The sequence below is a fragment of the Aspergillus stella-maris genome (genome assembly GCF_047715825.1).
Source record: "Aspergillus stella-maris strain CBS 113639 unplaced genomic scaffold BDV14scaffold_59, whole genome shotgun sequence".
NCBI lineage: Eukaryota > Fungi > Ascomycota > Eurotiomycetes > Eurotiales > Aspergillaceae > Aspergillus > Aspergillus stella-maris.
The window spans coordinates 23,988-49,661 of NW_027396853.1; the positions used below are offsets into that span (position 1 = coordinate 23,988).

The 25,674-nt window shown below is 50.0% G+C and overlaps 10 protein-coding genes across 10 annotated transcripts; 6 read left to right on the forward strand and 4 right to left on the reverse strand.

Annotated features, from left to right (window-relative positions):
• Positions 1-83: 83 nt before the first annotated feature.
• On the forward strand, positions 84-960 carry BDV14DRAFT_203392 (uncharacterized protein; the record flags this gene model as incomplete). The annotated part of the gene is made up of 2 exons (XM_073774274.1): positions 84-213; positions 284-960. 2 exons carry the CDS (start codon positions 84-86, stop codon positions 958-960), a joined length of 807 nt encoding a protein of 268 aa, XP_073624751.1.
• A 1,834-nt stretch (positions 961-2,794) lies between these two features.
• Positions 2,795-3,900, forward strand: BDV14DRAFT_179647 (MARVEL domain-containing protein). Its single transcript, XM_073769790.1, has 5 exons — positions 2,795-2,993; positions 3,050-3,209; positions 3,270-3,457; positions 3,507-3,553; positions 3,606-3,900. The coding sequence occupies exons 1-5, from the start codon at positions 2,931-2,933 to the stop codon at positions 3,625-3,627; spliced, it is 480 nt and encodes a 159-aa protein (XP_073624752.1). The 5' UTR covers positions 2,795-2,930; the 3' UTR covers positions 3,628-3,900.
• A 165-nt stretch (positions 3,901-4,065) lies between these two features.
• Positions 4,066-6,110, forward strand: BDV14DRAFT_203394 (LCCL domain-containing protein; the record flags this gene model as incomplete). The annotated part of the gene is made up of 2 exons (XM_073774275.1): positions 4,066-4,547; positions 4,598-6,110. 2 exons carry the CDS (start codon positions 4,066-4,068, stop codon positions 6,108-6,110), a joined length of 1,995 nt encoding a protein of 664 aa, XP_073624753.1.
• Positions 6,111-6,495: 385 nt separating this feature from the next.
• On the reverse strand, positions 6,496-8,501 carry BDV14DRAFT_114738 (putative serine/threonine-protein phosphatase). Its single transcript, XM_073765754.1, has 3 exons — positions 7,617-8,501; positions 7,066-7,541; positions 6,496-7,009 (listed from the first exon to the last, which is right to left on the reverse strand). The coding sequence occupies exons 1-3, from the start codon at positions 8,176-8,178 to the stop codon at positions 6,761-6,763; spliced, it is 1,287 nt and encodes a 428-aa protein (XP_073624754.1). The 5' UTR covers positions 8,179-8,501; the 3' UTR covers positions 6,496-6,760.
• BDV14DRAFT_114737 (tRNA threonylcarbamoyladenosine dehydratase) lies at positions 8,492-10,579 on the reverse strand. The gene is made up of 3 exons (XM_073765753.1): positions 10,434-10,579; positions 9,984-10,340; positions 8,492-9,928 (listed from the first exon to the last, which is right to left on the reverse strand). The coding sequence occupies exons 2-3, from the start codon at positions 10,264-10,266 to the stop codon at positions 8,673-8,675; spliced, it is 1,539 nt and encodes a 512-aa protein (XP_073624755.1). The 5' UTR covers positions 10,267-10,340; positions 10,434-10,579; the 3' UTR covers positions 8,492-8,672.
• Positions 10,580-12,393: 1,814 nt separating this feature from the next.
• BDV14DRAFT_114810 (glycosyltransferase family 32 protein) lies at positions 12,394-14,123 on the forward strand. Its single transcript, XM_073765755.1, has 2 exons — positions 12,394-13,860; positions 13,916-14,123. The coding sequence occupies exons 1-2, from the start codon at positions 12,795-12,797 to the stop codon at positions 13,942-13,944; spliced, it is 1,095 nt and encodes a 364-aa protein (XP_073624756.1). The 5' UTR covers positions 12,394-12,794; the 3' UTR covers positions 13,945-14,123.
• A 710-nt stretch (positions 14,124-14,833) lies between these two features.
• On the forward strand, positions 14,834-16,255 carry BDV14DRAFT_203398 (transferase family-domain-containing protein; the record flags this gene model as incomplete). Its single annotated transcript, XM_073774276.1, has 1 exon — positions 14,834-16,255. The coding sequence occupies one exon, from the start codon at positions 14,834-14,836 to the stop codon at positions 16,253-16,255; it is 1,422 nt and encodes a 473-aa protein (XP_073624757.1).
• A 595-nt stretch (positions 16,256-16,850) lies between these two features.
• Positions 16,851-18,668, reverse strand: BDV14DRAFT_114838 (cAMP-dependent protein kinase). The gene is made up of 4 exons (XM_073765756.1): positions 18,220-18,668; positions 18,061-18,153; positions 17,871-17,995; positions 16,851-17,815 (listed from the first exon to the last, which is right to left on the reverse strand). Exons 1-4 carry the CDS (start codon positions 18,470-18,472, stop codon positions 17,096-17,098), a joined length of 1,191 nt encoding a protein of 396 aa, XP_073624758.1. The 5' UTR covers positions 18,473-18,668; the 3' UTR covers positions 16,851-17,095.
• Positions 18,669-18,689: 21 nt separating this feature from the next.
• On the reverse strand, positions 18,690-20,160 carry BDV14DRAFT_179660 (V-type proton ATPase proteolipid subunit). Its single transcript, XM_073769791.1, has 8 exons — positions 19,976-20,160; positions 19,896-19,913; positions 19,819-19,831; positions 19,683-19,765; positions 19,512-19,618; positions 19,369-19,453; positions 19,227-19,312; positions 18,690-19,176 (listed from the first exon to the last, which is right to left on the reverse strand). Exons 1-8 carry the CDS (start codon positions 20,021-20,023, stop codon positions 19,134-19,136), a joined length of 483 nt encoding a protein of 160 aa, XP_073624759.1. The 5' UTR covers positions 20,024-20,160; the 3' UTR covers positions 18,690-19,133.
• Positions 20,161-20,241: 81 nt separating this feature from the next.
• rom2 (putative Rho guanyl nucleotide exchange factor (Rom2)) lies at positions 20,242-25,178 on the forward strand. The gene is made up of 4 exons (XM_073769792.1): positions 20,242-23,553; positions 23,605-24,035; positions 24,088-24,519; positions 24,567-25,178. Exons 1-4 carry the CDS (start codon positions 20,916-20,918, stop codon positions 24,645-24,647), a joined length of 3,582 nt encoding a protein of 1,193 aa, XP_073624760.1. The 5' UTR covers positions 20,242-20,915; the 3' UTR covers positions 24,648-25,178.
• Positions 25,179-25,674: the final 496 nt, after the last annotated feature.

Genomic DNA, 25,674 nt, shown 5'->3' on the forward strand with positions numbered 1-25,674 from the left:
TAAAAGATTCACCCTTACACAAGAAACTGAAGGAAAACAATCATTTAACAACTTTGCAATCAATCTACATTCAGGAATCAATCATGGCGCCCCTCTTCCCAACAAACCCAGACGAGGTGATGGTGATCCGCAACGTCACATCAAATGTTATAACGATGAGCTTACCATTCGCGCGATTCGGGCGCTTGAAGTTCGGTGGACGAGGAACACTCGGTTAGTCGGCGTGGACTTGAACCTGAACTCTATTACCCAGTTGTGCATTCCAACTGACGGGCCGAACCAGTACGAATGTCATCTGGCTCCATAGCCGTCTTTTCTCCTGTCAACTTGACTCCTGCGGTGAGAGAGACCATCACTGGCCTAGGTGGAAGAGTGAAGTATATCGCGGCTCTGGACCTGGAGCACCACATCCACCTTACGTCGTGGAAAAATGCCTTCCCTGAGGCAGAAATCATTGCACCTGAAGGTCTTTTGGAGAAGAGGCAGTCTGTGCCTGAGTACAAGGATACGCCGATCAAGCATATTCTGCATGAAGAGGATGCGAAGAAGGATACGAAGTGGCATATCTCGGAGGAATTCAACAAGGAGTTCGACATTGAATATGTCTACGGGCATGGCTCGAAGGAGGTAGTCTTCCTTCATAAGCCATCGCTTACACTCATTGAGGCGGACTTGCTATTCAATCTCCCTGCCCGTGAGCAGTACTCGAAGTCAGGTGAGAGTGCGACGAGCGGGATTCTCACTAAGATAATACGGCCGTTATTGTCGACTGCTCCGCCAGCGACGTGGCAGAAGAGGTTCGTGTGGTATGTGTTGTCGAGTGCGGATCGGAAGGCGTTTGGGGAGTCGATGAAGAGGATTGATAAGTGGGAGTTTAACCGGTTGATTCCTTGCCATGGGGATGTTATTGAGAGCGGTGCAAAGGGCGTGTTCAGGACGGTGTTTGGGTGGTTCTTATGATTATGTTACATTTCGTGATTTGTCTTTCCTACCAGTATGTGGCTTGGGTGGTTGTATTAATATGTGGTTGTAGTATAATGACGAGACGATTGTGACTTGTGGCTTCAATTCCAACAATCCAGCAATATCTAATGAAGCCTGAGAATGAAATGTAGGGCCCGGAGGGCAGGCGAGACAATAAAAAGCAAATCTAGAACTAAAAAATAAAGACAAAATAAAAGAGTTCTGACAAGAGTGGGATTCGAACCCACGCCATTTTCATGACCAGAAGACACTCGAGTATCTCGAGAAAGTTTGACAACTTGAGTCTGGCTAAAGACTTATTAGGCAAGTTCGGTGGATAAACTGAATTGAGGAATACTAACCGCCTTAGACCGCTCGGCCATCTTGCCGCATTAGAAAATACACCTTTAATTTCTGCATATTGAGCAGCTTTCCAATTGACGACCGTAAATGCAGCGACGTAAGAGACCAATCCGCCACGGGATTCGTCTGTCGAGGACCTGTCAATAGATCAGAGTGCTAAGGGATCTTATAAGAAGGACAGCACCTCTACCTTTAAGTTAGGGAACCTTGACTCTACCATTAACCATGCAGCCGGCACTCAAACACAGACCAACAGCATAGAAGGGCACGAGCAGACAAAATGTCGGAAGCGCAGACGCTCAGGGAGTCAGGAGCCGCTCCAGAACAGTCCCAAACGGAAATTGACCGATAGAGAGAAGTCACCTTCAGGCGATTCTCTGTTTCCTAACTCACCTCATGAAAGCATAGCAAGACAACAAAGCTCAAAGCCGAGAGTTAAAAGAGCAAATCGGAAAGATGTTCGACAACCCAGCTTTCTCGACCGTTACCTCTCCTGGTTTCCCAAGAGACAAGTTGGAACCATGAGCCGGTGGCTTTAACTTGTTTCAAAAACGAGAATTTACCGCAGAAGGACTAAGATGCTCTAAACAAATAGAGAGCAGCAGACCCTGGGACGGACGCAATGGACGAAAATTCGTCAGCCACGGACTCTGAACTGGATGACAAGGTGCCTGACGATCATCGCTCTATGCTCTCTCGGTCGTGGAACAAAAAAGAGGATGATTTCTAAGCCTCTTGAGGAGTTGCAGGCATGCAATATCGGCAAAAGGTAGCAGGGGGATTCCAGAATACAAGTAGACATGCAGACTAAAAGTGTTTTTAACGTTTCTGTGACTAAAGTTTTGTTAAGGAGCATCGGTTTGGTATTAGGACAAGAAAAAGGGAAAAAAGAAGAAGAACAGGATGAAAAGAGAGAAAAAGAACTGTCGGGGGGGTGGCAGAGGCGGAGGCTTGGTGGGAGTGACTCGGACTGCTCAAGATCCTGTATTTCCAAGGCATTAGCTCTTAAAAGCAACGCACCATAGTCGCTCTTTCTCATCCTACAACGTCCACTTCCACCCAGTAGCTCGACTAGCTCTCTGTCACCAGGACCTGGCCGAAATAGATTAATTGGCCCATGTTGAATCCTCAAGCCGAGATTTGACAATGCAAGCCTCGGTGCCAGCAAACCAAATCAAAACCTTGCTCCAGGCCGCCTCTGTGACGTATCACCAGGCAGAAGAGTTGACCACACCATCTGGCTGGTCAATCTCTTTCCCAGAGTAGGCTGGTGAGCTTCGCCTCGGGAAGTTACAGGCGTTGGGCAGAGTTGAGCGAATGGACGAAACCAATCGGCGGGAAGAGGACGACGTCACTGCCAGACTTGGGACTGATCACGTTCGCACAACGAGCTCTTGAGACCTGAGGTAAGGGGCACTGGCTGTCTATAGCAGTGACGGTGAAGGGGAAGGACCACTTCGAGGCGTAAAGTATTTAATCAACCGTCCAGCCAGCCTCCGTCTTGTTGTTGTTGTTTTCCTTCTCCGCTTTGTTCTACTTCTCCAGGATTAAGCTTCTGTCATCCAGACTAGCCTAAGGCACAGCTCCACTACTCCACCATCGACATGCCTGTTATCTCGCGTGTGCTTTCTATTGTCCTCCGCATTGCCGAAATCGGCTTTGGTGCTGTACGACTTTCTCTCTTCTACTAATTTCCATAGTCTGTATTAAATTGTCTCTATAGGTCGTCGCCGGTATCATCGGCTGGTTCCTCCATAGGTTCGAGAACGTCGATGTCTGGCCTCAGCCACGATGGATCTATACTGAGGTCATCGCTGGTATATCCATACTGTTCGGCCTTATATGGCTGATACCTTTCGCATCGAGCTTCTTCACTTGGCCGCGTATGTCATCTGATCTTCTTTTTATATAATTTCTTCATATCTTAACTAACGCCTCTACAGTGGATCTACTCATTTCGCTGGCATGGTTCGCCGCTTTTGGTGTCCAGGTCGACGCCAACAATCGCCTCAACTGCGGCAGCATCTGGCGCTGGGGCGCTATCACAGATGACACCTATTGTGGCCGATGGAAGGCTTCACAGGCTTTCAGCTTCCTCTCTGCTATTGTCTGGGCTGTCTCTACGCTTGTTGTAAGTAGCTTCGCGGACTATTCTATGTTCAGCGCTGATAACTTTGCAGGGTATCTGGTTTACCTTCCGTGTCAGAAGACATGCTACTGACAGATAGTAAGTTCAGTTTGAATCAAATCATGCCACACGACTCTAACTTGACTGACAGTGGTCGTCACTCTCGGGTTTAATCGCAACGAACCCTCCTTTGTTGCCAATCTTGCCTTATAGCCTGGCCAACGTCTTGGTGCGCGTAAGCCCCCAAGCTATGGGGATTCAAATTTATACTCTGATATCGATATTTCTAATTATTGGAAATATGCAAGCTGGTGGACCTCTGTGCTACGATGAATGATTTATGATTTGTTATGAAGCTATTGACCACATACCTATACCCCGTTTGCTGTGGAGACTCTAGCAATTGCCTATAGTATATCAACTCTCTAGCTCTAGCTACATTGGAATATATGTTGTATTTCTGATTCCATCAAGACCGCTGTGGTTGGTAGCTTGTTGCATGGAACAGCAGATGTGTACAAATGTATAAAAGCGATGACTAAGGTTGTACATGAACAAAACTTCGTCAGCTTCAACTTTTCCAACCATCCTTCATCCATGGGGCGATAACAATGCCATCCCGGTCAAGCTCATCATCATTTGAGCAGCTCCGGCAGCCGGATGAATACTCATTGAAATCCCAAGATGACTCCGAAAACAGTGCAGCGGTAGCAAATGGCCGGGACAGCTTCGACCCCGCGCCAGCCGACCGCGAACAAGACACAAATGAGCCTCTACTCCCAACATCAAATTACCAGCCTCCTCAGGAGAAAAGGCGTTTCACATGTACTGTTGCGGGCATCCGCGATTGGATGCGTGGGCCATCGCCGCCGCACAAGTACCGAATCAACCCCTGGCTAGCCCGATGGCAGACCGCGCCCGGTCGTTTGATTGAGCGCTACTTTCCTGGTAGCAAGGCGAAGATATCTCTTCTGATAGCTGCTTTGCTACTATGGGGTGTGGTTTTTATCTCTATCTTGCATGCTAGCGTTACCGGTCAGGAGATCCCCGGGCATGGGAGCCCTGCTAAACTTTCTTGCTCGAGTAGACTTTGGTATGAACTCCAGACTGAATACGCGACTAATTGCTAACATGTCTTACCAGGTCTAATTCAACAAACTGTGGTCTTGACGGAGATTATTGCCGTCCGTTTGAGGGCGAGACCCTGGCGTTCCGCTGCCCTGCAGCTTGCTCAGGCTTTATTGTCCTCGAGCCGTATTTTGTTGGCCCGCGTGAGATCAACTATCAGCATCTCGTTATTGGAGGGGCTCTCGACGAAGGTCAGGCTGAGCCTATATATCGAGGCGACTCGTCTATCTGCCAGGCTGCGATGCATGCCGGCATCATAGAAGACAGCAAAGGCGGATGTGGCATCCTGCGCCGAACAGGCGAGCAGTATAACTTCCCAGCAGAAGACAGGAACGGCATGATGAGCGTCGACTTCCCGTCTTACTTCCCGCTCTCATTCACTTTCGATGCTGGAGAGGAAAATAGTGATCTCGATTGCTTGGATCTTCGCTGGCCATTGTTTACTTTTTCAGTTGTAACATCGACGACTCTCTCGTTGGTAATAACATCCCCTGCGGCATGGTACACATCCATCTTCTTCATCGTGTACTTTCAAGTCGCATTATCTTCCGACCCGCCCTACTCTCCGGATTACTACGAGGTCGTCTCAACAGCCCTAGGCCGCTTCCTCCCCTGCGCCTTCGTCGGCTTCGCACTGTACTACTTCTGCGTCCGCAAGACCCTAGCGGATCTCGACGCCCACTGGGACAAGGCAGTTCTCTGGCTTGGGCCATGCTGGGTTGGCGCGTTGAACACAGATACCTTCGATAAGATCCCCATTTCCCGCCTTACACCTCACGATATCCAGCAGCAGCCTGGCGCTATACCAGCGCTAATAACCATCGTCGTTATCCTGGTCGCTATAGTACTCACGCAAGCACTTGCCTTCCGTAACGAAGGACGCATGCCACGGATGCTAGGGCTATACAGCCTTCTGGTACTAGGAGTGATAATCCTCCTCCTAGTACCCAACATGAACCTCCGCATCCACCACTACATCCTCGCCCTTCTCTTCCTCCCCGGAACAACAATGCAAACCCGCCCCTCCCTCCTCTATCAAGGCCTCCTAATGGGCCTATTCATAAACGGTATCGCGCGCTGGGGCTTCGACTCAATCCTACAAACATCAGCATCCCTACTAGACGGCGCACAACTCGGCTCCGCGCTTCCGAATATCACGTCTGAAATCCTTGACTTTTCAATTCAGGATAGTATATCCTTCGCCTTTTCCGCACTAGCCTTACCACCCGAAATCAACGGATTAAGCGTGCTAATCAACGACGTTGAGCGGTATCGTGCATTTAGACCTGATAGTGCAGGTGGCGACGTTGACATTGGTGACCTTACATTGCCGGATTGGAATTGGACGAAGGGTGGACCTGGGATTCCGGAATATTTTCGATTTGGATTCGTGGTTGAGAATGCCCTTGGTGGGTTTTGGTATGAGGATTTTTCGGAGCCTGTTACGTGGGATGAGGATGGGAAGTGGAACGTATCTTCTGTAATTGAGGATGGGATCGAAAGTGCAGAGGGTCGAGGTGAAATTTAGGTTGTCTTTGGGTTTTACAAAGTACTATGTATGTGTGTAGGTAGGTTGGATTCATGTATATATATTTTTTTCTCAGCAGCTCTTCGAATTCGACATCTTGGTTTAGACAAATATAAATCATCACATCGACTACTTCGAGTTGAAACAATTGAGACAATATATCGAATTACATGCAATGCTACCCACGCACATGAACAGTCACACGCGCAACATAATTCATAGTTGTAACCGTACGAGGAAGGGATGAGGGCTGCCCATCGCACCTTCCTATTGAGGATCTATGTTTTATGTACCTAGTTAAGGTGCGCTGGGAGCCGTTCCTTCCATGTCTGGTCCAGGTGCAGTCTACCTGGAAAGGAAGCTACGATCGAGGTCGCTCCTTCCTTGCTGGATAGAAAGCAAATAGCACGTGTCCCTTATGGGTATGCAGGCTGCATGATCTTGAAATTGATGATGTTGCCCGAAAATAAATAGATAGAACCCATAAAACGCCAGGCCCTTGACGCAGAAGCACTCGAATCGACCTATATACATATTAATAAAATACAGCTAGCTGTCCCAAGCCATACCATGCCATTCCTTTCCCTTCAATCCCCAATGCCAATGCCAATACAATATTATTACTATATATGCACATAGTGCAAATGTAGTTATACCTTCTTCTTCTTCTTCTTCTCGCTCTTCTCATCTGTGTGCTTTGAGCACTTCACCTGTACGGTTTCTTGCTTTCCGCCGTCGGAGATCACCAAGGCTGTAAGTTTGCCGCCCTTTACGCAGCCGGAGTCGAGACCTTTAGTGTATTCTTTTAATGAGAGGCCGGATTTGGAGTCGTGGCCGTAGATTACGGTCGTTACGCTGTTCTTGGATTGCAGGGCGAGGGATTGGTGTTGGTTGAAGAGCTATGATATGACATGATTAGCATAATATAGAGTGAGGCTGGCAGGGTGGGAAATACCTTAGTCCACTTCACGCCCTTATCTCTCGAGGAGCTGGGCATGTGTGTGGGCAAATCAACGGTAAGCATATTCATCACACTGAACGGATCCTGCTTATCCAGTTCAACGCCCGGAATGAGCCCGCCGTGCACGACAACGACCTGTCCCATATTCGTGACTTGTCCAACGTCAAGTATAACAGGGCAAGCGTCAAGCCAGTCAGCCTGTTCGGTGCTAAGCTCGCGCGCTAGAACGCGCGATTTAGCGCTCTCGGGGTGCGCGACGTCCCATGTGTCGTCGGTGATGTTTGCAGCGAGCATATCGTGTCGGAGGACAAGGACGCGGTCTTCGTGGTTACCGCGGACGCAGGAGGCGTTGTAGGTGCGGGCGAGGTCGACGACACCTAGGCTAGCGGGCCCCTTTTCGATGAGATCGCCGGTGAAGATGAGGTGGTCGTTGAATTCATCGAACTTGACCTTGTCAAGGAGGTTTTCCACTATCAACACGATAAATTAGCATCTTCCTCGTACCCTACCGCGTAAGGTAAGTAGGAAAGAAAAGGAATACTCACACTCCTCCTTACATCCATGTACATCACCGATAAATATCAACCTCTTCCTCGTATTATCCTCCTCCAACCGCCCCGGCAACAACCCTGAATCCAACTTCTGCAACTGAATCATATCCTCAAGCTGCACAAGCGCACTTCCACCAAACCACCCCCCAACCTTACTCTTCTGCTTCGGATCAAGGCTCGTAAGAATCGCACTCCCCTCCTTTAACCGTGGATGCAAAAAGAACTGCCACCCCAATATACAAGAGACCAAAAGCGTAAGATAAACAATAACGTAGCGCCTAAACCGCGGCGCCGCAACGATCGACGCAACGATCTGAACCCATTTCGGGGATTCGGACCGATCCGATGAGGAGCCGGAGAGATGGCTGTATTTGGCGGGTTTGGGCGATTGCCACTCGTTGCGGACGTACTCGATTAAAGGGCGCGCGAGGCGTCTAAGTCGTGATGGCGGTGAACTGTGCCCGTTGCCATTGTGAGGGTGGTAGAGGCCGTCGTCTGAGATGTCGTCCGAGTAGTCGAATTCCAGCGCGGCGGCTTCGCGGTCGCGGTCTGCCATTTGGGCGGGTGATGGAACCAGGCTCCAGCGTTTTCCGTGGTCGGGGGTTGTCGTCAACTGTGTGGATATGGTTTGTAATGCGGAGGGGTGGGCTTGGGATGATGGAAAATAGGATTCAATTCAATTGATCCGGTGGTGAAGAAGGGGAGAAGTAAAGTTTGGCTCTCGAGGAAATGTGTCGTGTGCCTTTCTTGGTTAATCTTGGGACTCCGATGCAACGATAAGATTAGTCTTCCAGCCCTGCACAGCCTTGGTCTTGGCCTAGACTCTGCCCCCATTTCTGTGGTTGGGTCCGTCTGAGACAACTTGTTATTCGTTTTGCTTGGGATTAATTGCTATTAATATTATTGATCGCTGTGCTTATAATCCTACAGAGGTATCTACGTGTTTCCTCTGATGTTTTGGGAGACTGTGTCTTCATCTTCAAGATGCTGAGTTAGGCCGCCCATCTATATGCAGTTCCTTAGGCTTTTAAATCCCTAGTATACAATCGTCTACCTAAATTGTTCGTAATAAGTCATCTCCTTCTGGCGCCGGTCCACGTTCTTAATGACCTCCTCGCCCCAAACCTCTTCGGCCTTCTTCCCACCAAGAAGTACCTCCTTCTCATGGCGAGTAGCTTCCTCCTTGGTCATACAGACCAGATCCTCCATCTTGAACGGAACGTAAATTTGTCCCTTCTCCTCCCACTCGGGATGAGGCTTGAAGCCCTGCGGTGGACGCTCCCAGAGAGTAAGGTGTAGTCGACTTGGAAGGCCAGAGACAACACTCTTACCGCGCCAAATCTCATCAATGAGGTAGATGATGTCGTCCCTGCTCAGCGGTAGGCGCAGTCCAATGGGCTGCTTGCCAGTCTCTGCTCGAGTGAGTCGCTCAGTTGTCACAAGCAGAGCTGCTTGAATTGAGTCGTATAATTTGTCTTTGCCCTTGCCGCCCATACTGTACTCTGTTGGGTATCCTGAAACATCGCAAATGACATGGTTTGCCAGGGTGTATCCGAACACTGCAGGCATAGTTCCAAGCACTGGCAGGATTCGAGATCGGAATTCTGGGAGTACTGATAGTTCGTCCACTTGACCCTTGGCAAATTCTTCCTCCGCGAGAGGCAGCAGAGTCGCCTTGCCGGGGCCGGGCTTCTCGGTTGAGAATACCACTGGGATTCCAGTGGTAACTCCCAAGAGCTTGAGTCGTCGCCGAGTAGCGCGCGAGAGCCGATCATCAGAGCTGACGGAGATATCCGTGATCATGACGCGTGTGGGATCTGATTTACATCCCGCGCCCATTGAAGAGATTACAGGGATGGAGTGTGTGTGGCAGTAGTGTAGCAGTTCGACCTTCGACTGGATGTTGTCAATACAATCAAGCACGTAGACTGGCTTCTGTCCCTTGTCGGTATCCTCCAACGACCATGGCGCCAACAGGTCCTCGGCGACAGACCCGCCAAAGAGTTCGTTCCGGCAGTCGAATCGAACCCATGGGACAATCTGCTGCAGTCTCCGGCGAATACAGTGTACTTTTGGAGTTCCCACGTCTGCTAATGTGGCAAGGGCGTGTCGGTTAAGAGAAGAGAGTGTGACTTGGTCGAAATCGATTAAGCGGATCTTGGAGACGCCCGATCGAGCCAGCGAAGCGACAGCATGCGACCCGACACCTCCGCATCCAACGACAATTATGAAGGCGTCCCGCAGTTTCGCAAGACCTTCGTCCTTCAGGAATACCCTATTACGGGCCAGTTGCTCGAGAATAAGCTCTGCAGAAAGCCATTATATTAGCAGCCGTCGTCCTGAGCGGATGCTACCACATACCCTCATCATAATCGCCCTCCTGCGCCCTGCGAGCAAGAGCTGCCCCGCGCTCATCCTCCTTACTCCAGTATGGATTCTGAGCTGCCCCGAACTCATTGAGGTTCTCCGCGTGATGCTGGTCATTGATCTCCGGTATAGAGGCCTTTAATTTCTTAACTGCTTCCCGTCTTCGGAATTTTTGGAGACCGAAGATCGCGCCGGCAACTGCAGCTCCTGATATGACAGCTGTCGCGGCAAGCTGTGTCTGGTGCGAATGGCTCTGGCGTTGGATCCAGGAAGCCATCTTTGGGATGTAGTGGGATTAGTTCTTTGTAGAGGGCCGTAGATGTCGATCGCTCATGTGCTGCTTCTAAAAATCTAAGCCAGGTTGTTAGCATTCCGTTTTGAAGAAACAGTAGTCGGGCCAGGATCGTAGGATCAGAAGAACATAGGCTAGGAAGGCGAGCTTACCATCATAAAGCGCAAATCGTCAAATCTCGTACAGCCATGAAACCGTCAAGTTGAAGCTGTCGCAAGCTCCAGCAAACCGTGATGACATAGTCGGTTAGGTCACGTGCCGGTCATCGCATTTACGCCGCGTCGCGACAACCCACTGCGTGTTCTCTTTCATGCAGCAGGTGAGTTACCCATTTTCCAAGTCCAGCTTTCCATATCCGGCTTTAGAGCTCTAGCTAATGTTTAGCGGTAATGCAGGGTTGAGAAATCATCCTCCGCTACTATCCCAATGATGATACAACATTCACACTAGAGCTTCTCATGACACCTTGATGATAAGGCGAATGGTCCGGCAAACTGATATCATCCTTCGTAACTGAATGGAAGATGAAGTTTGTTCAAGTGTGCGTGATTGAGATTGAACAGAGATCTAAGGGATTGGGAACTGCATTGCGACGTTGCAAGAATCCATTCGAATATAACACCCCTCTTGATTTCATGCCGAGCGCCCCAATCGTCCTCAGATTCGAAATTATATGTCAACACCAATGCTGTTCATAAGACGACCACAATAAATTATGTTACCGCCTTGTACTCCCGTTCCTTTTTTCTTTTTTTCTTTTTTTGTTTCCTTGACCAACCCTTGCCCGGTGATGAGTACATTGTACCAAAAGCCAAAGTTGTATGATAACCGGCCTCTGAGTGCTCCATGAAGCACATTAGCCTGGATATCGATGAGAACCTGAGAGCTAATCTGAGGGCATTTGTAAGGTCGAGAATTGTTAATTTCCTGTTTTGCCGAAGTGCTTATATGTTGCTGAATAGAAGCAACTCATCTTTATGCTGTCTTTGTCTGGCACTCCAGTATATATATTTTAGTATAGATGAGCATGGTTCGGAATTACAGGTACGGTGTCTGAGCCAGTGAAACTCTCCCCTAGCTCAGTCCCTGAGAACCGATAAAGGGCCCTGCTGCAGCTCTCTAAAGATAAGCGAGGTCAAGACATGGTAGCATCGAGCGTTCCCTGTTTTCTGTACTTGAGTGTAGGGGCCAACCACGAATTGTCCTAGAAGTTACCGGCGGTTCCAGGAACAAGGTCACAGAGTGGTGTTCTTCCGAAGAGCACAGGAACAAGGATGGATCTGCGATTGGACAGAGCGACATGCACGTCTCTTTGGCTTTCGGCCCCTCTCGGCTCCAGACTGTCGCATTTTTGTCTATCTGGGATTCTAGGTAGATTGCGGTAAAGCCAAGGCTGGGGATTGCGGGATAATGGCGCCAGGCTATGACGCGGCGTCAATTAATTCTCCTCTGCCGTCGAGCCCTTCGATCCGAAAGCTTCGTCGTGTTCAAGGTTAGAGATAGAGACAAAGTAGTGGGGTTCATGGTGACCCGACAGCAAGGTGAAACATGCAGCGTCAGTGACACTCGTCACTGGTGGCCTGGGTGTAGTTCGTCATGGTCTTGGCTGTCAAAATCTCAGTGGGCCCAAAGTAACGTCGACGATCTTAATCGCAACCTGGACTGGGGATGCGCCGGAAGCGGCGAGACCAGGGGAATCCAAGGTCAATAACACGAGGTGACGAGATTTGGAGCAAGTCAAACGTCGTACTCTGGGTTGTGGCTGCCAATGTCATGGTGAACGCTTGATAGGATCTGGCTAAATCCGAGGAGACCGAAGGTTGTACTCTGCGAAGGCCAGCCTTACCAAATCACCTGCGATGGTTCCACGGGTGATCGCTCCCTTTGCGGGCTTGAGTGACACCCCAGGAACACCGGAGGTCACAGAGCTTATAAAGAACTCTCTTCTCATCCCGCCCCTGGAAAATTGTCTGATCTCAGATAGATAACGGGAGAAGTTGCATCGCCTTGCAGCTTCCACGCGGCGTTGCCGCCACTAATCGGTCTTAGGGATTAGTCGAGGGCGATACGCGATATCTCCCCCATCCATTACGACTGCTGCCCGCCTGGTCCACGTACGCTGGCCAATTTCTTCCATTTCCTTCTTACTGGAACTTTTTCTCTACTTCAAGTTGCTAAGCTTGAGACCCCCTCACTGTGCGACCTATCGCTAGAACGCAATTGGTTCTTCGCTGTGTCTGCGAACACAGCGACTCAACATTATTGTTCGGCGCGCTAGGCATCCTCTAATCGGCCTTGTGCCTGTTATCCTCCAAACACCCAAGAAGGCGGACATGCGTCGCTGCAGGACGGCCATTCGGTGAATTAATTCTGGACGGCTTTAAGAATTGGCTGCTTTGGACACCAATCAAGAATTCGACTGCTGATCGCCAGTCGCAAAAAAGTCGGCTTCGGCCCGGAACTGCTGCAACCTCTCGAACTTGCCGTCGCATTCCGCGCTGAGCTTCGCAACCATGCTCACCTTTCGAAAGGCGCTCATTACAGCCGTCGCCCTGATCACCTTCATCCTTTTCCTCCGATCCTCCCGCTCCTCATCCGACTCTCCAGCCCCAGTCGCCGCGTCCCCAGAGGCGATTGCCTACGAAATCAGTGAAGGAACAAAGCAACAAACGTCTGGCCAAAATGCAGGCTCTGGACAACAGCAACCCCTAAAGCAGCCAGCTCCGCCGGCCACTGCCCCCCTGCGCGAACGCTTGCGCTACCATTACTCCTACAACCTCGAGGCCAAATTCCCTGCATACATCTGGCAGACATGGAAGTATACGCCGGCATCCGTGTGGTTCAAGCAGGATCTTCGCAAACCAGAGGCGAGTTGGACCGAGAAGAACCCAAATTTTGTGCACCAAGTTGTTCCAGACGAGACCGTTCACCATCTCATAAAATACCTTTACGGATCGATCCCTGAAGTTTTCGAAGCGTTTGATTCATTACCTCTTCCCGTACTCAAGGCCGACTTTTTCAGATACCTTATTCTTCTCGCACGAGGTGGAGTCTACAGTGATATCGACACAACCGCGCTACAACCGGTGATTGATTGGCTACCCGACACCCTTGACTTGTCAACAGTTGGCTTTGTTGTCGGTATCGAGGCCGACCCAGATCGGCCAGACTGGCATGACTGGTACTCGCGCAGGATTCAGTTTTGCCAGTGGACTATCCAGTCGAAACCCGGCCATCCAATTCTTATTGACATTATTGCGTATATCACCGAAGAAACGCTGCGGATGAAAAAAGCCGGAATCCTCAAAGTGGGAAAGATGGATAAAACGATTGTCGAATTCACCGGGCCAGCAGCCTGGACTGATGCCGTTTTCCGGTACTTCAATGACCCAGAATATTTCAACATTGAGCCTGGCTCTACTCGCAATATTACATACGAGGACTTCACCAACCAGGAGGACTACAAGAAGGTTGGCGATGTTGTAGTTCTGCCAATCACTAGCTTTAGTCCGGGCGTGCAGCAGATGGGATCTAAGGACACAGATGATCCCATGGCTTTTGTCCACCACGAGTTTGATGGTAAGCTCTCGCACCTCTAGGACTCGCGAAATGTACAAGCTAACGACAGATATAGGATCATGGAAGACGGATCCTTCGCTTTGAAAACCTTAATCACTGATATCCTGAAAGTATCGACCAACCACTCCGACTCTGTTGATAGGGCTGTCACGTTTGACCGAAACCAACCTTGTCGCTGTCTGCGTCGTACATTGCACGCATTCTCCTACTGAGTACGAGACATAATATGCATATCGACTTCTCGAAGGCCAGCGAAGGCCAAGTACGATTCTTATATCCCCTTTGGTCATAACCTCATTGGCTACGTTCTTGACAGTCCTCGAAACCCGACAAGGAAGTCGGGCACCCGTTGATCCGTTCGTCAATGGGAACCTTGCGCATAGAATAACTTTGATTAGTGCCAAGAAGTACAGGCTCTCTGACGCCTATTTACCAGGAGCTTTATACAAACAGGCGGTTTTTTGTCGCCAGTGAGACGCAAATCTGGACATCTCTACTACTGTCTGACCGCTCACCCACCCCATGTCCTCCTAACGCATACATATGTGTATATTTACTCTTTTTGCTTTTGTGCATTCTCATACATAGCCTATAGATGAATGTAATGCCATAATGAATCCCTGCAACCCATTTCAATTACGTCGAGCTTAATTAGTAAGCACCTGCACAAGGCGACCATATATATTAGGAAAGTGCGAAGGCAGCTTAGCACCTGCCTATTCCGATGGCGATTCTGCCCGTATTTTCAGGCGTCAATCTACATCTAGACTCACCATGAGTCATTCTTTCTCATTAGAATGGCCCTCAACAACGCCCAATCATATATCGGCGTCCAGATTTTATCCAGATCCCCGCCACGATCTAGGCTTGGTGCCAAGTCTGCTGTGGAGCTTAGAAAAGGAACATTATCTATAAAGCGCCATGGCCACGATGTATATCATGGATAGCAACACTCTCAACGCACCCGCACACAATGAGTACAGCATCAACAATATTAACTTCGCCGGCGACACCAACTGGAGCCCTAGACATACCACTAGACGTCTTTGGCCAGTCCGCGTTCCTCCAGATCTACACACAGTTGTGTCTCGCATATCCGGTGGCGGACCCGGCGTCGCATTCAACAATCATCAGCACGCTGCAAAAGGGCCTTGAACGCCTTTGCGAGAGTATTCCTTGGGTCGCTGGCCAAGTTGTCAATGAAGGTGCCAACGGGGAAGACACAGGCGCCTATAAGATTACATCGTTCCAGAAATCTGCACCATTGGTTGTGAAAGACCTTAGCAATGATCCCTCGATTCCGACTATGGATGCGCTTAGGAAGGCGGACTTCCCTATGAAGCTGTTGGACGAAAGTATGATTGCACCTCGCAGGACTCTCCCAGGGCATCCCAATGAAGCCGGACTCAACTCGCCTGTCTTGCCCCTGCAGGCGACTTTCATCAACGGTGGCCTCCTGCTCACGTTCGCCAGCCAGCATGCCACCATGGACATGACGGGGCAAGGCCAACTCATGAACCTCCTTGATAGAGCATGCCGCGATGAGCCTTTCACAGATGAAAAGCTTCAGATTGGCAATATCGACCGCCAAAACCTTATACCCCTCCTGGACAACTACCAGCCTGGTCCCGAGATATCCCACCTTATGATCAAGCCTCCCAGCGCAGAAGGAGACTCTTCCGATCTTCCTCACACCCAGAAACTTCCCGCACCAAGCTCCTGGGCCCATCTCTCCTTCTCCCCAGAGTCCCTCGCAGCTTTAAAGTCTCTAGCTGAAACGACAAAACCGTCTTCGACACCCTTCATATCCACAGACGACGCTCTCAGCGCTTTGATCTGGCAAGCCGTCGCCCGCGCTCGCCTTGCCCGTCTCACTCCGTCCACGAAATCAACATTTGGCCGCGCATTAGATGCCCGGCCTTACATGGACAATATACCAAATACATACCCGGGCCTCATGCAAAGCATGTGCTTCAACAAAGCGACGCTGCAATCCCTCGCAACATCCCCACTAGGAATCGTTGCCTCGGACCTCAGGACAACATTGCACCCATCCGTCTCAAAAACAGAACACATCGTCCGCGCAACAGCAACTGTTCTCTCTGCCTCCCGGAACAAGAATATCATCGGCCCGACAGCAACAATCGATACATCAACAGATATAACAGTGAGTTCGTGGAGCAAGGTCAACGCCTACGATCTAGACTTCAACCTTGGACTGGGGAAGCCTGAGGCTGTGAGGAGGCCGCGATTTACGCCTGTTGAGGGGCTGATTTATTTTATGCCGAGGGGGTTGGATGGGGGTGTTGGTGTTGCTGTTTGTTTGAGGGATGAGGATTTGGAGGGGGTGAAGGGGGACAGTAAGTTTGGGAGGTTTGGGGTGTTTGTTGGATAGAATTCATGACATACGATAGACTTCCGCAGCAATAACTAGAAATCCTTCATAGAATACTATGCATAAATTCTAACACTTCATTAAATAGGTACACAAAGTCATCATTAACGGCTTCACTGTAGCAGAGCAGAGCGTCCACCTAATTGGTATTGGCTTTAATGACGGCGGCGGGGGCACATGATGTTCTGACAGTAGGAAGTGGTGGTCACTAGAACGCGGAGACCGCAATACAGGTGCGCGAAGCTCCTCCAAGAATTCGAAGAGTCAAAGGCCAAATGCCAGCACTTGAGATCAAGAAGCAAAAATAAACTCGTGGTCGTCATGATAAGTAGGAACAGGAAAGTACACATGGGGGGGCTCTCTGATTGCGGAGGTTGGAAGCCGGAATGGCTGTCGAAGACGGAAGTGGTGGGGGGTCATATCGTACGCTAGGCAGATGGAGGTCGATGTAGTGAGGGGTCAGCGGAGGGCAGTAATGCCCGGGAGACAAGGACAGAGAAGACCGAATATAAAGACTTGAGCCGCAGACGACTTCCAGTCGATATCAGTACATAGTCAAACTGACTAATGAGGTTTGGTGGTAGTCAAGCATCGTACCAAGCCGAATGGACCGTAGTTGTGACCGAATCGAAAGCGACCTTTTCAGCCATGTCGTGTGCCAGAGATGAGTAGGTAGGTATAACAGCAGCTTTATGCTCTGGGATGTGGATCGGGCCGATGTCCACTTCTTCGGGAAGATGTGATGTAGGCTCGTGAGATTCGGCCTTGAAACTTGTGGTGCAACATTCGAAAGCGTTGGATACACAGCTGGTGCCACCGCACCAACTGTTGCTCGCCGTTTCAGAAATCGCTGAAGAGCGTTTCATACTTAGATCGCATGTCTTCAGTGTAAATGCTTTGTGCCTTAATGTCGGGATCAGGGTATTCTTCGAAATTCCCTGTGTCCGCTGGGTGGTCAACTCGAGGGATGATAGGACCTTTGATGCGACGGTAATACAGATCATCCCAATTTATGTCCGCAAAGAACGGATGAGTCCGCACTCGTTTTGATCCACCCGATATATGGCCGAGACGCTCCGCTGGATTAGTTTTGCACAAAAGGGATATAATGTTTTGCGCAGCAGGTGACATATTTGAGGGGAAGCGTATGCGACCTTCAACAATCTGTTCGTAAATTCGCATTGGGTTCTGGTCCCAGAATGGAGGTTGTCCCACAAGAAACTCGTATATTAGGATCCCTAGAGCCCACCAGTCTACAGCAAGTCCATGCCCACTGTTGTGTATCACCTCTGGGGCGAGATACTCTGGTGTGCCGCATAACGTGTAGGTCTCCCGGTCGCCAATCTGTTTCGCGAAGCCAAAATCGACAAGCTTGATATGGCCATCTGCATCGAGCAGGATGTTCTCCGGTTTGAGATCGCGATAAACCACACCCTCGTTATCGTGGAGGAACTCGATCGTCATCGTAATTTCGGCAGCATAGAAACGCGAGGTGTTTTCGTTGAAGCGTCGCGCACGTCGGAGATAACTGAATATCTCACCTCCAGGGCAGTAGTCCAGCTTAAGAAATGTCAGTTTATACCTCAGATGGCAGTCGCAGGTACTATAGGCGTACCAGCATATACAGGCTTTGGTTATCAGAGAAAGAAGCGATCAAAGTAGTGATAAATGGGTGACCGGACACATCGGCCAGCGTCTTCCGTTCGTTACGAACATGCTCAACTTGCTTGAGTTTGATCACTGTGACATAGAGTGTTAAATTAGCCTCGGATTATACATATGAGATCGAGTCAGGTGTTTCGCACCGTCCGCCTTCCTCAGTATCTTCAGCGCAAACACCTGGTTCGGCTTCGACTTATTGTCCCGCAGCCTCGTCAGCCATACTCGGGCAAAAGTACCTGGTAGACAGAAACAAAACCATTAGATAAATTCCAGTCAGGATTCAAATATAGGTCTGTACGAACCGGTGCCGAGGGTTTTCAGAAGCGCGAAATCCCTGATGCTCAGTTGGGTGGCTGAAATTCCCAGCTGCTTCTCTTCCGGCCGCTCGGTGATGACGAAAGGGTTCAAGTGCCGCTGTGTCGGCGGTCGGGCAGAAGCCACCGTGCGCCTCTCCCTTTCGTGGATTTCATCTGGATTCCGGCTTCCAGGGGTAGTAGAGGCCGATGAGCCCTGCACAGCACTAGGTTGCGATGGGCCGACGGTTCCTGAAGCCATTGCGAAGGCTCGAGATCATGTCTCGGAGAATAGCGGGGAAAGAGCGATGCGAGCTGAGCGACGAGCAGTTGGCAATTGAGCGAGTGGCGAGGTCATCTACTCCGAAGCGCAAATCATGGAGAAAGAATCTGAGATCAGGGTCGCAGATCGAAGGGCGATTCGAGGCAAACAAATAAGAGAGTAGCAGTGAAGCTGCTGCGGGATGAAAGAGGTTTTTTGGATGGCGGCGCTACTGACTGGAGGCTCTGACGTTACCGGCTGGCGGGGCAAGACCATAAAAATAAGTCCCTACCACTCCCCCTAACAAAGCATGCTGCTTTCACTATGGGCTAGCTCTTTTACCCTGGAATCTAGATCTTTTGTATTCACAGGTTCAACCTGCTGGTATTTGAAATCCAAAACACATGTATGCATGTACTAGTACAGGCTCTCGCCCCTGAATGGAGGTTGGAGTTAGATAGTCTTTGAAACACTGCGCAGTCGATCTCATGTACCTGATCTGATGAGATCTACATTGGATCGGTTCTGCAGCGCGATATACACCCCGTCGTCAGCCAAAATTTCTATACAAGCAGCGCGGCACGAGTGCGGAGCGGAAGGACAAGCTAGGGAAAACCGAGTGGTCGAACAGATGGAAAACCAGTCCCAAAGCTCGAGTCACTCAGCCCGAGCTCTTAGAGTTGAGGATGAGCCCGACAATGAGCCTATCAGAGTTAGTGAATCTGCGGAAATCCCATGATGTACCTTCACGTACCCGTAGAGCCCTAGTACTTCACCGAAAATGAGAATGAGAATCATGCCAACGTAGACCCGAGACTGCTGCATGTAGGCGCGTACTCCCTGCGTTTGTTGTCAGATACCTGCTCATAGGGCGTCACCGGGTGGTCTCTGCTTACAGCATCTCCAACAATTCCAATTGTGTATCCAGCAGCTATTCCTGCAAGTCCGACAGAAAGTCCCGATGCGAGATGCATACATCCTCTGCACATGATGTTAGCATAGATCCATGATAACACTGTATGGTTCGAAGTGGACGTACGCGAACAAGGTGTTGCTTTGGGATGGGCTAAGGTTACCCGAGATGAGGACAGCGACGACTAGACCGTAAACCGCAATGATACCGGACATAACGACGGGAATCAATGACTATGTTGACGAGGAATTAGTAAATGGGCTGAGAAGAGTATGCCTCCAAGCGGCTCTTGCCTACCTTCATGATCAAGTCAGGTCTGAAGGTTCCAACACCGGAAATACCAATTCCAGCCTTCGCCGTGCCGTATGCCGCCCCGGCCGCTGCATCAGTAAGCTTCCATTATTCCATGACATTGCGAGGTTGAAGAACGTACATCCGAAGATCATCTATCGCGACGGTCGTTAGTCTGGACGCCGTAGAAGTTTAATAGATCTTCGAGGGAAGACTCACGGCTGAAGCGATTCCTGCCTGTGTTTAATAGAAGGGTCAGATGGCACTCTCAAAGCTGTACTGGAAGCTCGATAACTTACAAAGGACAGGAACGGAGCGAACTTGGGCGCAAACTCGCTGTCCGTCATGGTGAGCGATTTGGCTTAAAGAACTGAAATGAACAGAAGAGAAAGTGAGTATGGAGGACTGGCACCAAAAATATGAAAGCCCGAGACAAAGTGATGTATAGAAAGACGTTGAAGGAGCTCCGATGGGTGAGGCGGACAGCACATGGAACAGACTGACCGAAGGTGGCTGCGTGGGCCGCCGTACTCCGTATAGCCACCTTCGCCCGTCTGGGTTAAGCCTGACATGTGCCTGTTCGACCCAACAACTGACCTTCATTTCCACCCCCAGTGCTCTCTTTTCTTCACGCTCGGCATTCACGGCCACCACTCCCTCGAAAACGACCACCCGCTGCCTCTCCTGCAATCCTCCCGCTGTCCTGTCTGGGTTCTTGCTCTCCAGACTCGATCGCCCTGATCGGCCAATCCACGCTCAGGAAAGGATGCTGAGGTTATGAACAGCACAGGCACTGGTCTGCCATTGCGCTCAAGGCTCCGACTTCATTCACTCCGATCGTTAGACTTTACCACGCGGCGCCGCTCTTCGCATATCGAGGCATGAGATTCTAGTGAATTATTTGTATTTTGCATTTTCCCTCTCACTCTCATGTCCTTGCCTTTCTTATTTTTCTTGTTACCCTCGACCTTCAGTGCTTTTCGATCGACTATCACTTAATTGCTGTGGAGTACCGTCTGTTGACCCCCTCTTCCTCCCCCATTCCGCCCATCTCCACGAATCGAACGACAACCCGAAACGTTCCTACACGCTTTTCACGATTGGACTCGATACCTTTTCCCCTTCGACTCTGCCCACGATTTCGCTGACAATCCCGCCCCCTTAAAATCGTCCGCCCGTTCTCCCGAAGACCGGAATTGAGGGATAAGCTCCCGAAAGAGGCGAGGGAATATTCACAGTATGGCCGATATAGGGGGACAGCAAGGCCGGAATTACCGGCCTTACGGCCATCCTTCTTCAGTCCAGCGTGATGCTGCATTCTCTGAGATTTTTGGTGGAGCTCCGCCGCCTGGACGCTCGCAGACCATGACATCCCAAACGCCCCAGTTCTCCCAAGACCGGGCCCATACAATGTCATCGCAAGTTCCGCGCCCGCAAATGCAAAGAGGCCCCCCACCGCCACAGCGCCAAATGCAGAACGGGTATCCGCCAAACCAGGCGAACGGTTTTTACCAGGCGTATCCTGGGTCAGCGACAATGACTTCGCAGTCTTCTCAAGGTGCCCCTCGACCGTATCCCGGGCGGTTTGCCTATCCTCAGCCCCAGCGCCTTGATTCAAGGCAAGCCCCAGGGCCCCCATATCAGGATCCGAAGGGCTACAACCGTGCTCTCCCTCATCCCGCCCTGAACTCCGACACGTCTAGGTCAAGATCAATGGCAAGAATGGGAGGGCCCCCGGTCCATCAGCCTCCGCCGAATAGTTTCAACCATACCTCCGCCAGTGCTTTCCGCCAACAGCCGTACAATCCCGCTACCCCAGTGACTGCTCAAGGACGCCCGGTACCGGAGAGGCACGGGAACGAGCGCGCGATGTCCCTAACTTCATACTCCATGGATCGTGGAACTACCAATACTGGACGAGTAATTCCGAACAGGCGTCAGCCCTCTGGCCCTGCCCAGCCGCCGATGGTCCAGGAAAATACAGATTACGCTGACTATATCAATGGAAGACATCGACCCCCAAGTGACGGATCAACTCATCCACCGCGGACCTTTTCGATGGCTTCTACAGTTGCCCCTGACCGAACCATGAGCATGCAAAGCAATCTAACTCACCGGCCAAGTGTTCAAACAACAACCACCCTTGTGTCGAACAACTCACGACGCAGCAAGCTACTTGCCGTTAACCCTGCCCTTCTTTCGCGCGTAGCAGATGCTTTCCGGGAGCATATCGCACTTAGTGAGAGGCAGAAGAACGGATTGTCATACCAGAATGCCTTTTCGGGTGCCGATGCCGTGGATGCTATCGGTGGGATTATCAAGACTACCGACCGAAATCTTTCTCTTCTTCTCGGGCGAGCTCTAGATGCCCAGAAGCTATTCCACGATGTCACATACGACCACCGTCTTCGAGATGCAAGCGGCGAACTTTATCAATTCAAGGAGACATTAGGAGAGGAAGCGCCCAGTTCCGAGGTGAATGGTGTTTTTACGCTTCTGACTGAGTGCTATTCGCCAACTTGTAACCGTGAGAATCTATGCTACTCGATCGCATGCCCGAGACGACTTGAGCAACAGGCGAGGCTGAACCTGAACCCGACGCCAGTATTGCGAACCTCGACATCGAAGAGCAGTCTGCACGGCGATGACGATAGTGGCGACGACCAGAAACTTTGGATCAACATGGTGCCCAAGGAAATCTCGGATAATGTCGACGACAAGGAAAAGAAGCGTCAGGAAATCATTTTTGAGCTCATGTACACTGAGCGAGACTTTGTCAAGGACCTGGAATACTTGCGCGATTTCTGGATGAGACCCCTTCGCTCAGCCAACAACTCGCCAATTCCAGAGCACAGGCGCGAGAAATTCATTCGAACCGTGTTTGGTAACTGTCTGGACGTCTTGAAGGTCAATGGTGCCCTCTCCGAGGCTCTGAATCAGAGACAAAAGGAAAATCACGTTGTGAAAACAGTCGGTGACATATTTTTGCAACATGTGCCCCGTTTCGATCCATTCATTAAATACGGCGCCAACCAATTGTACGGCAGGTACGAGTTTGAGAAAGAAAAGTCGTCCAACCCTGCGTTCGCGAAGTTTGTCGAAGAGACTGAACGTCTCAAAGAATCTCGAAAACTGGAACTGAATGGCTACCTCACCAAACCAACCACACGTTTAGCCAGATATCCTCTCCTGCTAGAACAGGTCGGAAAGAACACTGCGGAAGGTAGCGCGGACAAGGAAGACATTCCTAATGCCATCAAGATCATCAAAGACTTCTTGTCGCGTGTCAACGCAGAGAGTGGAAGAGCGGAGAACCACTTCAACTTGGTGTCGCTCAATGCCTCTTTGAAATTCGGTCCTGGCGACTACGTCGATCTGAAGCTCACTGAAGAGAACCGGCAGATGTTGACGAAGATGGCATTCAAGAAGACACCAACTGACACGTCTGAGGTCACAGTGTATCTTTTTGACCACGCTGTTCTTTTGGTGAGGATCAAGGTTGTGAACAAACGCGAGGAATTCCGGGTCTACCGAAAGCCAATTCCACTAGAACTTTTGGTTATCCCTCAGATGGAGGAGGTTATTCCCAAGCCCGGAATCCAAAAACGACCATCATCAGGTCTTCTTGCCAACAAGGCTGCCGCAGCCCCAGCCGCCGCGAGGGACAGCCTTCCTATAACTTTCAGGCATCTCGGTAAAGGCGGATACGAGCAAACGCTGTATGCCTCATCATCACAGCAACGAAAGAAGTTCCTAGAGCTGGTGGACGAACAACAAACGAAGCTTCGAGAACGCAACAGTAATTTCTACAATAAGAACATCATTTGTGAAAAATTTTTCAATGCAGTCAACAGGGTGAACTGCCTTGTCCCTATCGGTGTGTTTGATCCAAGTTATTGTGGTTGGATATAAGCTAACGGTGGAATAGATGGTGGTCGAAAATTGGTCTATGGCACAGACAGTGGTATATATGTGTCAGACCGCAACCCGAAAGACAAGTCCGCGCGGCCGAAACGAGTTCTGGATGTCAGTCAAGTCACCCAAATCGACACGCTGGAGGAGTATCAGCTGCTTCTGGTTTTGGCAAACAAGACTCTGTACTCCTACCCACTGGATGCTCTCGAGATTGGCGAAGGACAGAACTCAGCCGCAAAGAGGCCGAAGAAGATTCAAGGCCATGCAAACTTCTTCAAGTCTGGTATCGGCCTTGGACGCCACTTGGTGTGCTCCGTGAAGACTTCAGCGTTGTCCACAACAATCAAGGTGTACGAACCGATGGACAATCTGGCCAAGGGAAAGAAGAAGTCCACAGTCAGCAAGATGTTCCAAAGTGGGCAAGATACTTTGAAGCCTTTCAAGGTTCGTACAATGCACAAATTCAGGTTATAGCGTTTACTAACAGACATGGTAGGAATTCTACATCCCCGCGGAATCTTCGTCGATCCACTACCTCCGATCAACACTTTGCGTTGGCTGCGCTCGTGGTTTCGAAGTTGTCAGTCTCGAAACAACGGAAACCCAGTCTCTATTGGACCAGGCAGACACGTCACTAGACTTTGTTGCGCGCAAGGAGAACGTGAAGCCCATTCATATCGAGCGTATGAATGGAGAGTTCTTGTTGAACTATAGCGACTTCTCATTCTTCGTCAACCGTAACGGTTGGCGTGCGCGCGCCGACTGGAAGATCTCTTGGGAGGGCAATCCCAACTCGTTCGCACTCTCATTCCCTTACATACTGGCTTTTGAACCGAACTTTATAGAGTTCAGACACATCGACACGAGCGAATTGATCCACATTATGACTGGAAAGAACATTCGCATGCTACATTCTTCCACACGAGAGGTATGGCGTCTAACCCCGTTTTCGTGATGGCATACTAACGGCACTAGATTCTATATGCATATGAAGACGACTCAGGGGAGGATGTTGTTGCCAGCTTGGATTTCTGGAAGCACAAGCCGCTGCATTAGACCTGCGCACGGAAAATAGTCCCTGCTCTTGACTGCTTTTAGAACGGGTTTCATTCTGCTCATTTGAAGGAGCACCTGCTTTTGTTACCCATTTCCAGTTCCTTTCCTTTCTCCTGTTCCGTTTTTTGAAGTTCTCAAAGATTTCCTAATACCTCGACGTTTATTTGGTCCGTCTCTCAGATCGACTTTGATTTGATCTGATCTTCAATTGGCCATTTATTTCCTGTTGTGTACAATGAAGCGCAAATACCATATTTCCTTTTCACCATTTATCATTTACCATTTATCATGCTTCCTGTCTGTGCTCCCTCCTGTGTCCCAATCTTATATTTCTCTATAACTATGCATTTCTTTTCTTTCTCTCTAATCTGTTCCGAGCGGGTGGTGTCTTCCCTGTGTATCACGTCTGTCCTGTCTTGTCCTCCTGTCCTATCTATCTACTCAGCGTTTATACACATACAGTAGTTAGCAGCTGCAGGGAAGCTGGCTTTACCCCAGCCCTCCCTCAATCGACTGACTTGGTCATCCGCCGGTGCAAGCTCTTTGATATCTTGCTTTCCTGCTGCGTAGCTTCTGTATGCATCTAAATAGCCAGCTCATACATGCGCTAACCTCTCTGAAGGCTAATCAGTGAACTCAAGCTAAGTAGAGAATAACTATACTACAATCAGACCTACCTAGCAAATCTATCACAGCAAAAGCGGTAATGCCTCATAAGCCTCAGCAACAAACCCCATACTTGTCTGATGTAGAAAAGCCCAGTTCAATACCAAGCTTCTTTACTGGACTGTCGCCTATAAAGCCACACTTGGTCCGTTGATCGCTCCCGCAAGTAGGTGCCCGGTATTTATTTCCTATATTATCTTCCGAGAATCTCGCTGGGAGTTGTCGCCCAGTTAGTCTTCGGTTCGGCACCGAACTCGCCGTCTTGTGTGAAGGGTGACGGGTGAGCCGTGTATGGCGTGTGTCCTGTTGCATATGATAGTTTGATGCTTACCTAGTGATTATATACGGCTGGTACTCGTTA

What these genes read in the sequence shown, in the direction of transcription:
- BDV14DRAFT_179660 (XM_073769791.1), bottom strand. Translation starts at nt 20,023, where the DNA reads ATGACGGACAGCGAGTTTGCGCCCAAGTTCGCTCCGTTCCTGTCCTTT. An exon ending in TTGGAATTGTTGGAGATGCT is followed by an intron (nt 19,313 to 19,368) that starts GTAAGCAGAGAC and finishes CAACAAACGCAG; the next exon opens with GGAGTACGCGCCTACATGCA. An exon ending in GAAGTACTAGGGCTCTACGG is followed by an intron (nt 19,177 to 19,226) that starts GTACGTGAAGGT and finishes TAACTCTGATAG; the next exon opens with GCTCATTGTCGGGCTCATCC.
- BDV14DRAFT_114737 (XM_073765753.1), bottom strand. Translation starts at nt 10,266, where the DNA reads ATGGCTTCCTGGATCCAACGCCAGAGCCATTCGCACCAGACACAGCTT. An exon ending in GGAGGGCGATTATGATGAGG is followed by an intron (nt 9,929 to 9,983) that starts GTATGTGGTAGC and finishes GGCTTTCTGCAG; the next exon opens with AGCTTATTCTCGAGCAACTG.
- BDV14DRAFT_114810 (XM_073765755.1), top strand. Translation starts at nt 12,795, where the DNA reads ATGCTCACCTTTCGAAAGGCGCTCATTACAGCCGTCGCCCTGATCACC. An exon ending in TGTCCACCACGAGTTTGATG is followed by an intron (nt 13,861 to 13,915) that starts GTAAGCTCTCGC and finishes CGACAGATATAG; the next exon opens with GATCATGGAAGACGGATCCT.
- rom2 (XM_073769792.1), top strand. Translation starts at nt 20,916, where the DNA reads ATGGCCGATATAGGGGGACAGCAAGGCCGGAATTACCGGCCTTACGGC. An exon ending in ATACTTTGAAGCCTTTCAAG is followed by an intron (nt 24,036 to 24,087) that starts GTTCGTACAATG and finishes CAGACATGGTAG; the next exon opens with GAATTCTACATCCCCGCGGA. An exon ending in TACATTCTTCCACACGAGAG is followed by an intron (nt 24,520 to 24,566) that starts GTATGGCGTCTA and finishes TAACGGCACTAG; the next exon opens with ATTCTATATGCATATGAAGA.
- BDV14DRAFT_114738 (XM_073765754.1), bottom strand. Translation starts at nt 8,178, where the DNA reads ATGGCAGACCGCGACCGCGAAGCCGCCGCGCTGGAATTCGACTACTCG. An exon ending in ACATGGATGTAAGGAGGAGT is followed by an intron (nt 7,542 to 7,616) that starts GTGAGTATTCCT and finishes TCGTGTTGATAG; the next exon opens with TGGAAAACCTCCTTGACAAG. An exon ending in AGGGCGTGAAGTGGACTAAG is followed by an intron (nt 7,010 to 7,065) that starts GTATTTCCCACC and finishes GTCATATCATAG; the next exon opens with CTCTTCAACCAACACCAATC.
- BDV14DRAFT_114838 (XM_073765756.1), bottom strand. Translation starts at nt 18,472, where the DNA reads ATGGCTTCAGGAACCGTCGGCCCATCGCAACCTAGTGCTGTGCAGGGC. An exon ending in TCTGAAAACCCTCGGCACCG is followed by an intron (nt 18,154 to 18,219) that starts GTTCGTACAGAC and finishes TCTGTCTACCAG; the next exon opens with GTACTTTTGCCCGAGTATGG. An exon ending in GATACTGAGGAAGGCGGACG is followed by an intron (nt 17,996 to 18,060) that starts GTGCGAAACACC and finishes TCTATGTCACAG; the next exon opens with TGATCAAACTCAAGCAAGTT.
- BDV14DRAFT_179647 (XM_073769790.1), top strand. Translation starts at nt 2,931, where the DNA reads ATGCCTGTTATCTCGCGTGTGCTTTCTATTGTCCTCCGCATTGCCGAA. An exon ending in CCGAAATCGGCTTTGGTGCT is followed by an intron (nt 2,994 to 3,049) that starts GTACGACTTTCT and finishes TTGTCTCTATAG; the next exon opens with GTCGTCGCCGGTATCATCGG. An exon ending in AGACATGCTACTGACAGATA is followed by an intron (nt 3,554 to 3,605) that starts GTAAGTTCAGTT and finishes CTTGACTGACAG; the next exon opens with TGGTCGTCACTCTCGGGTTT.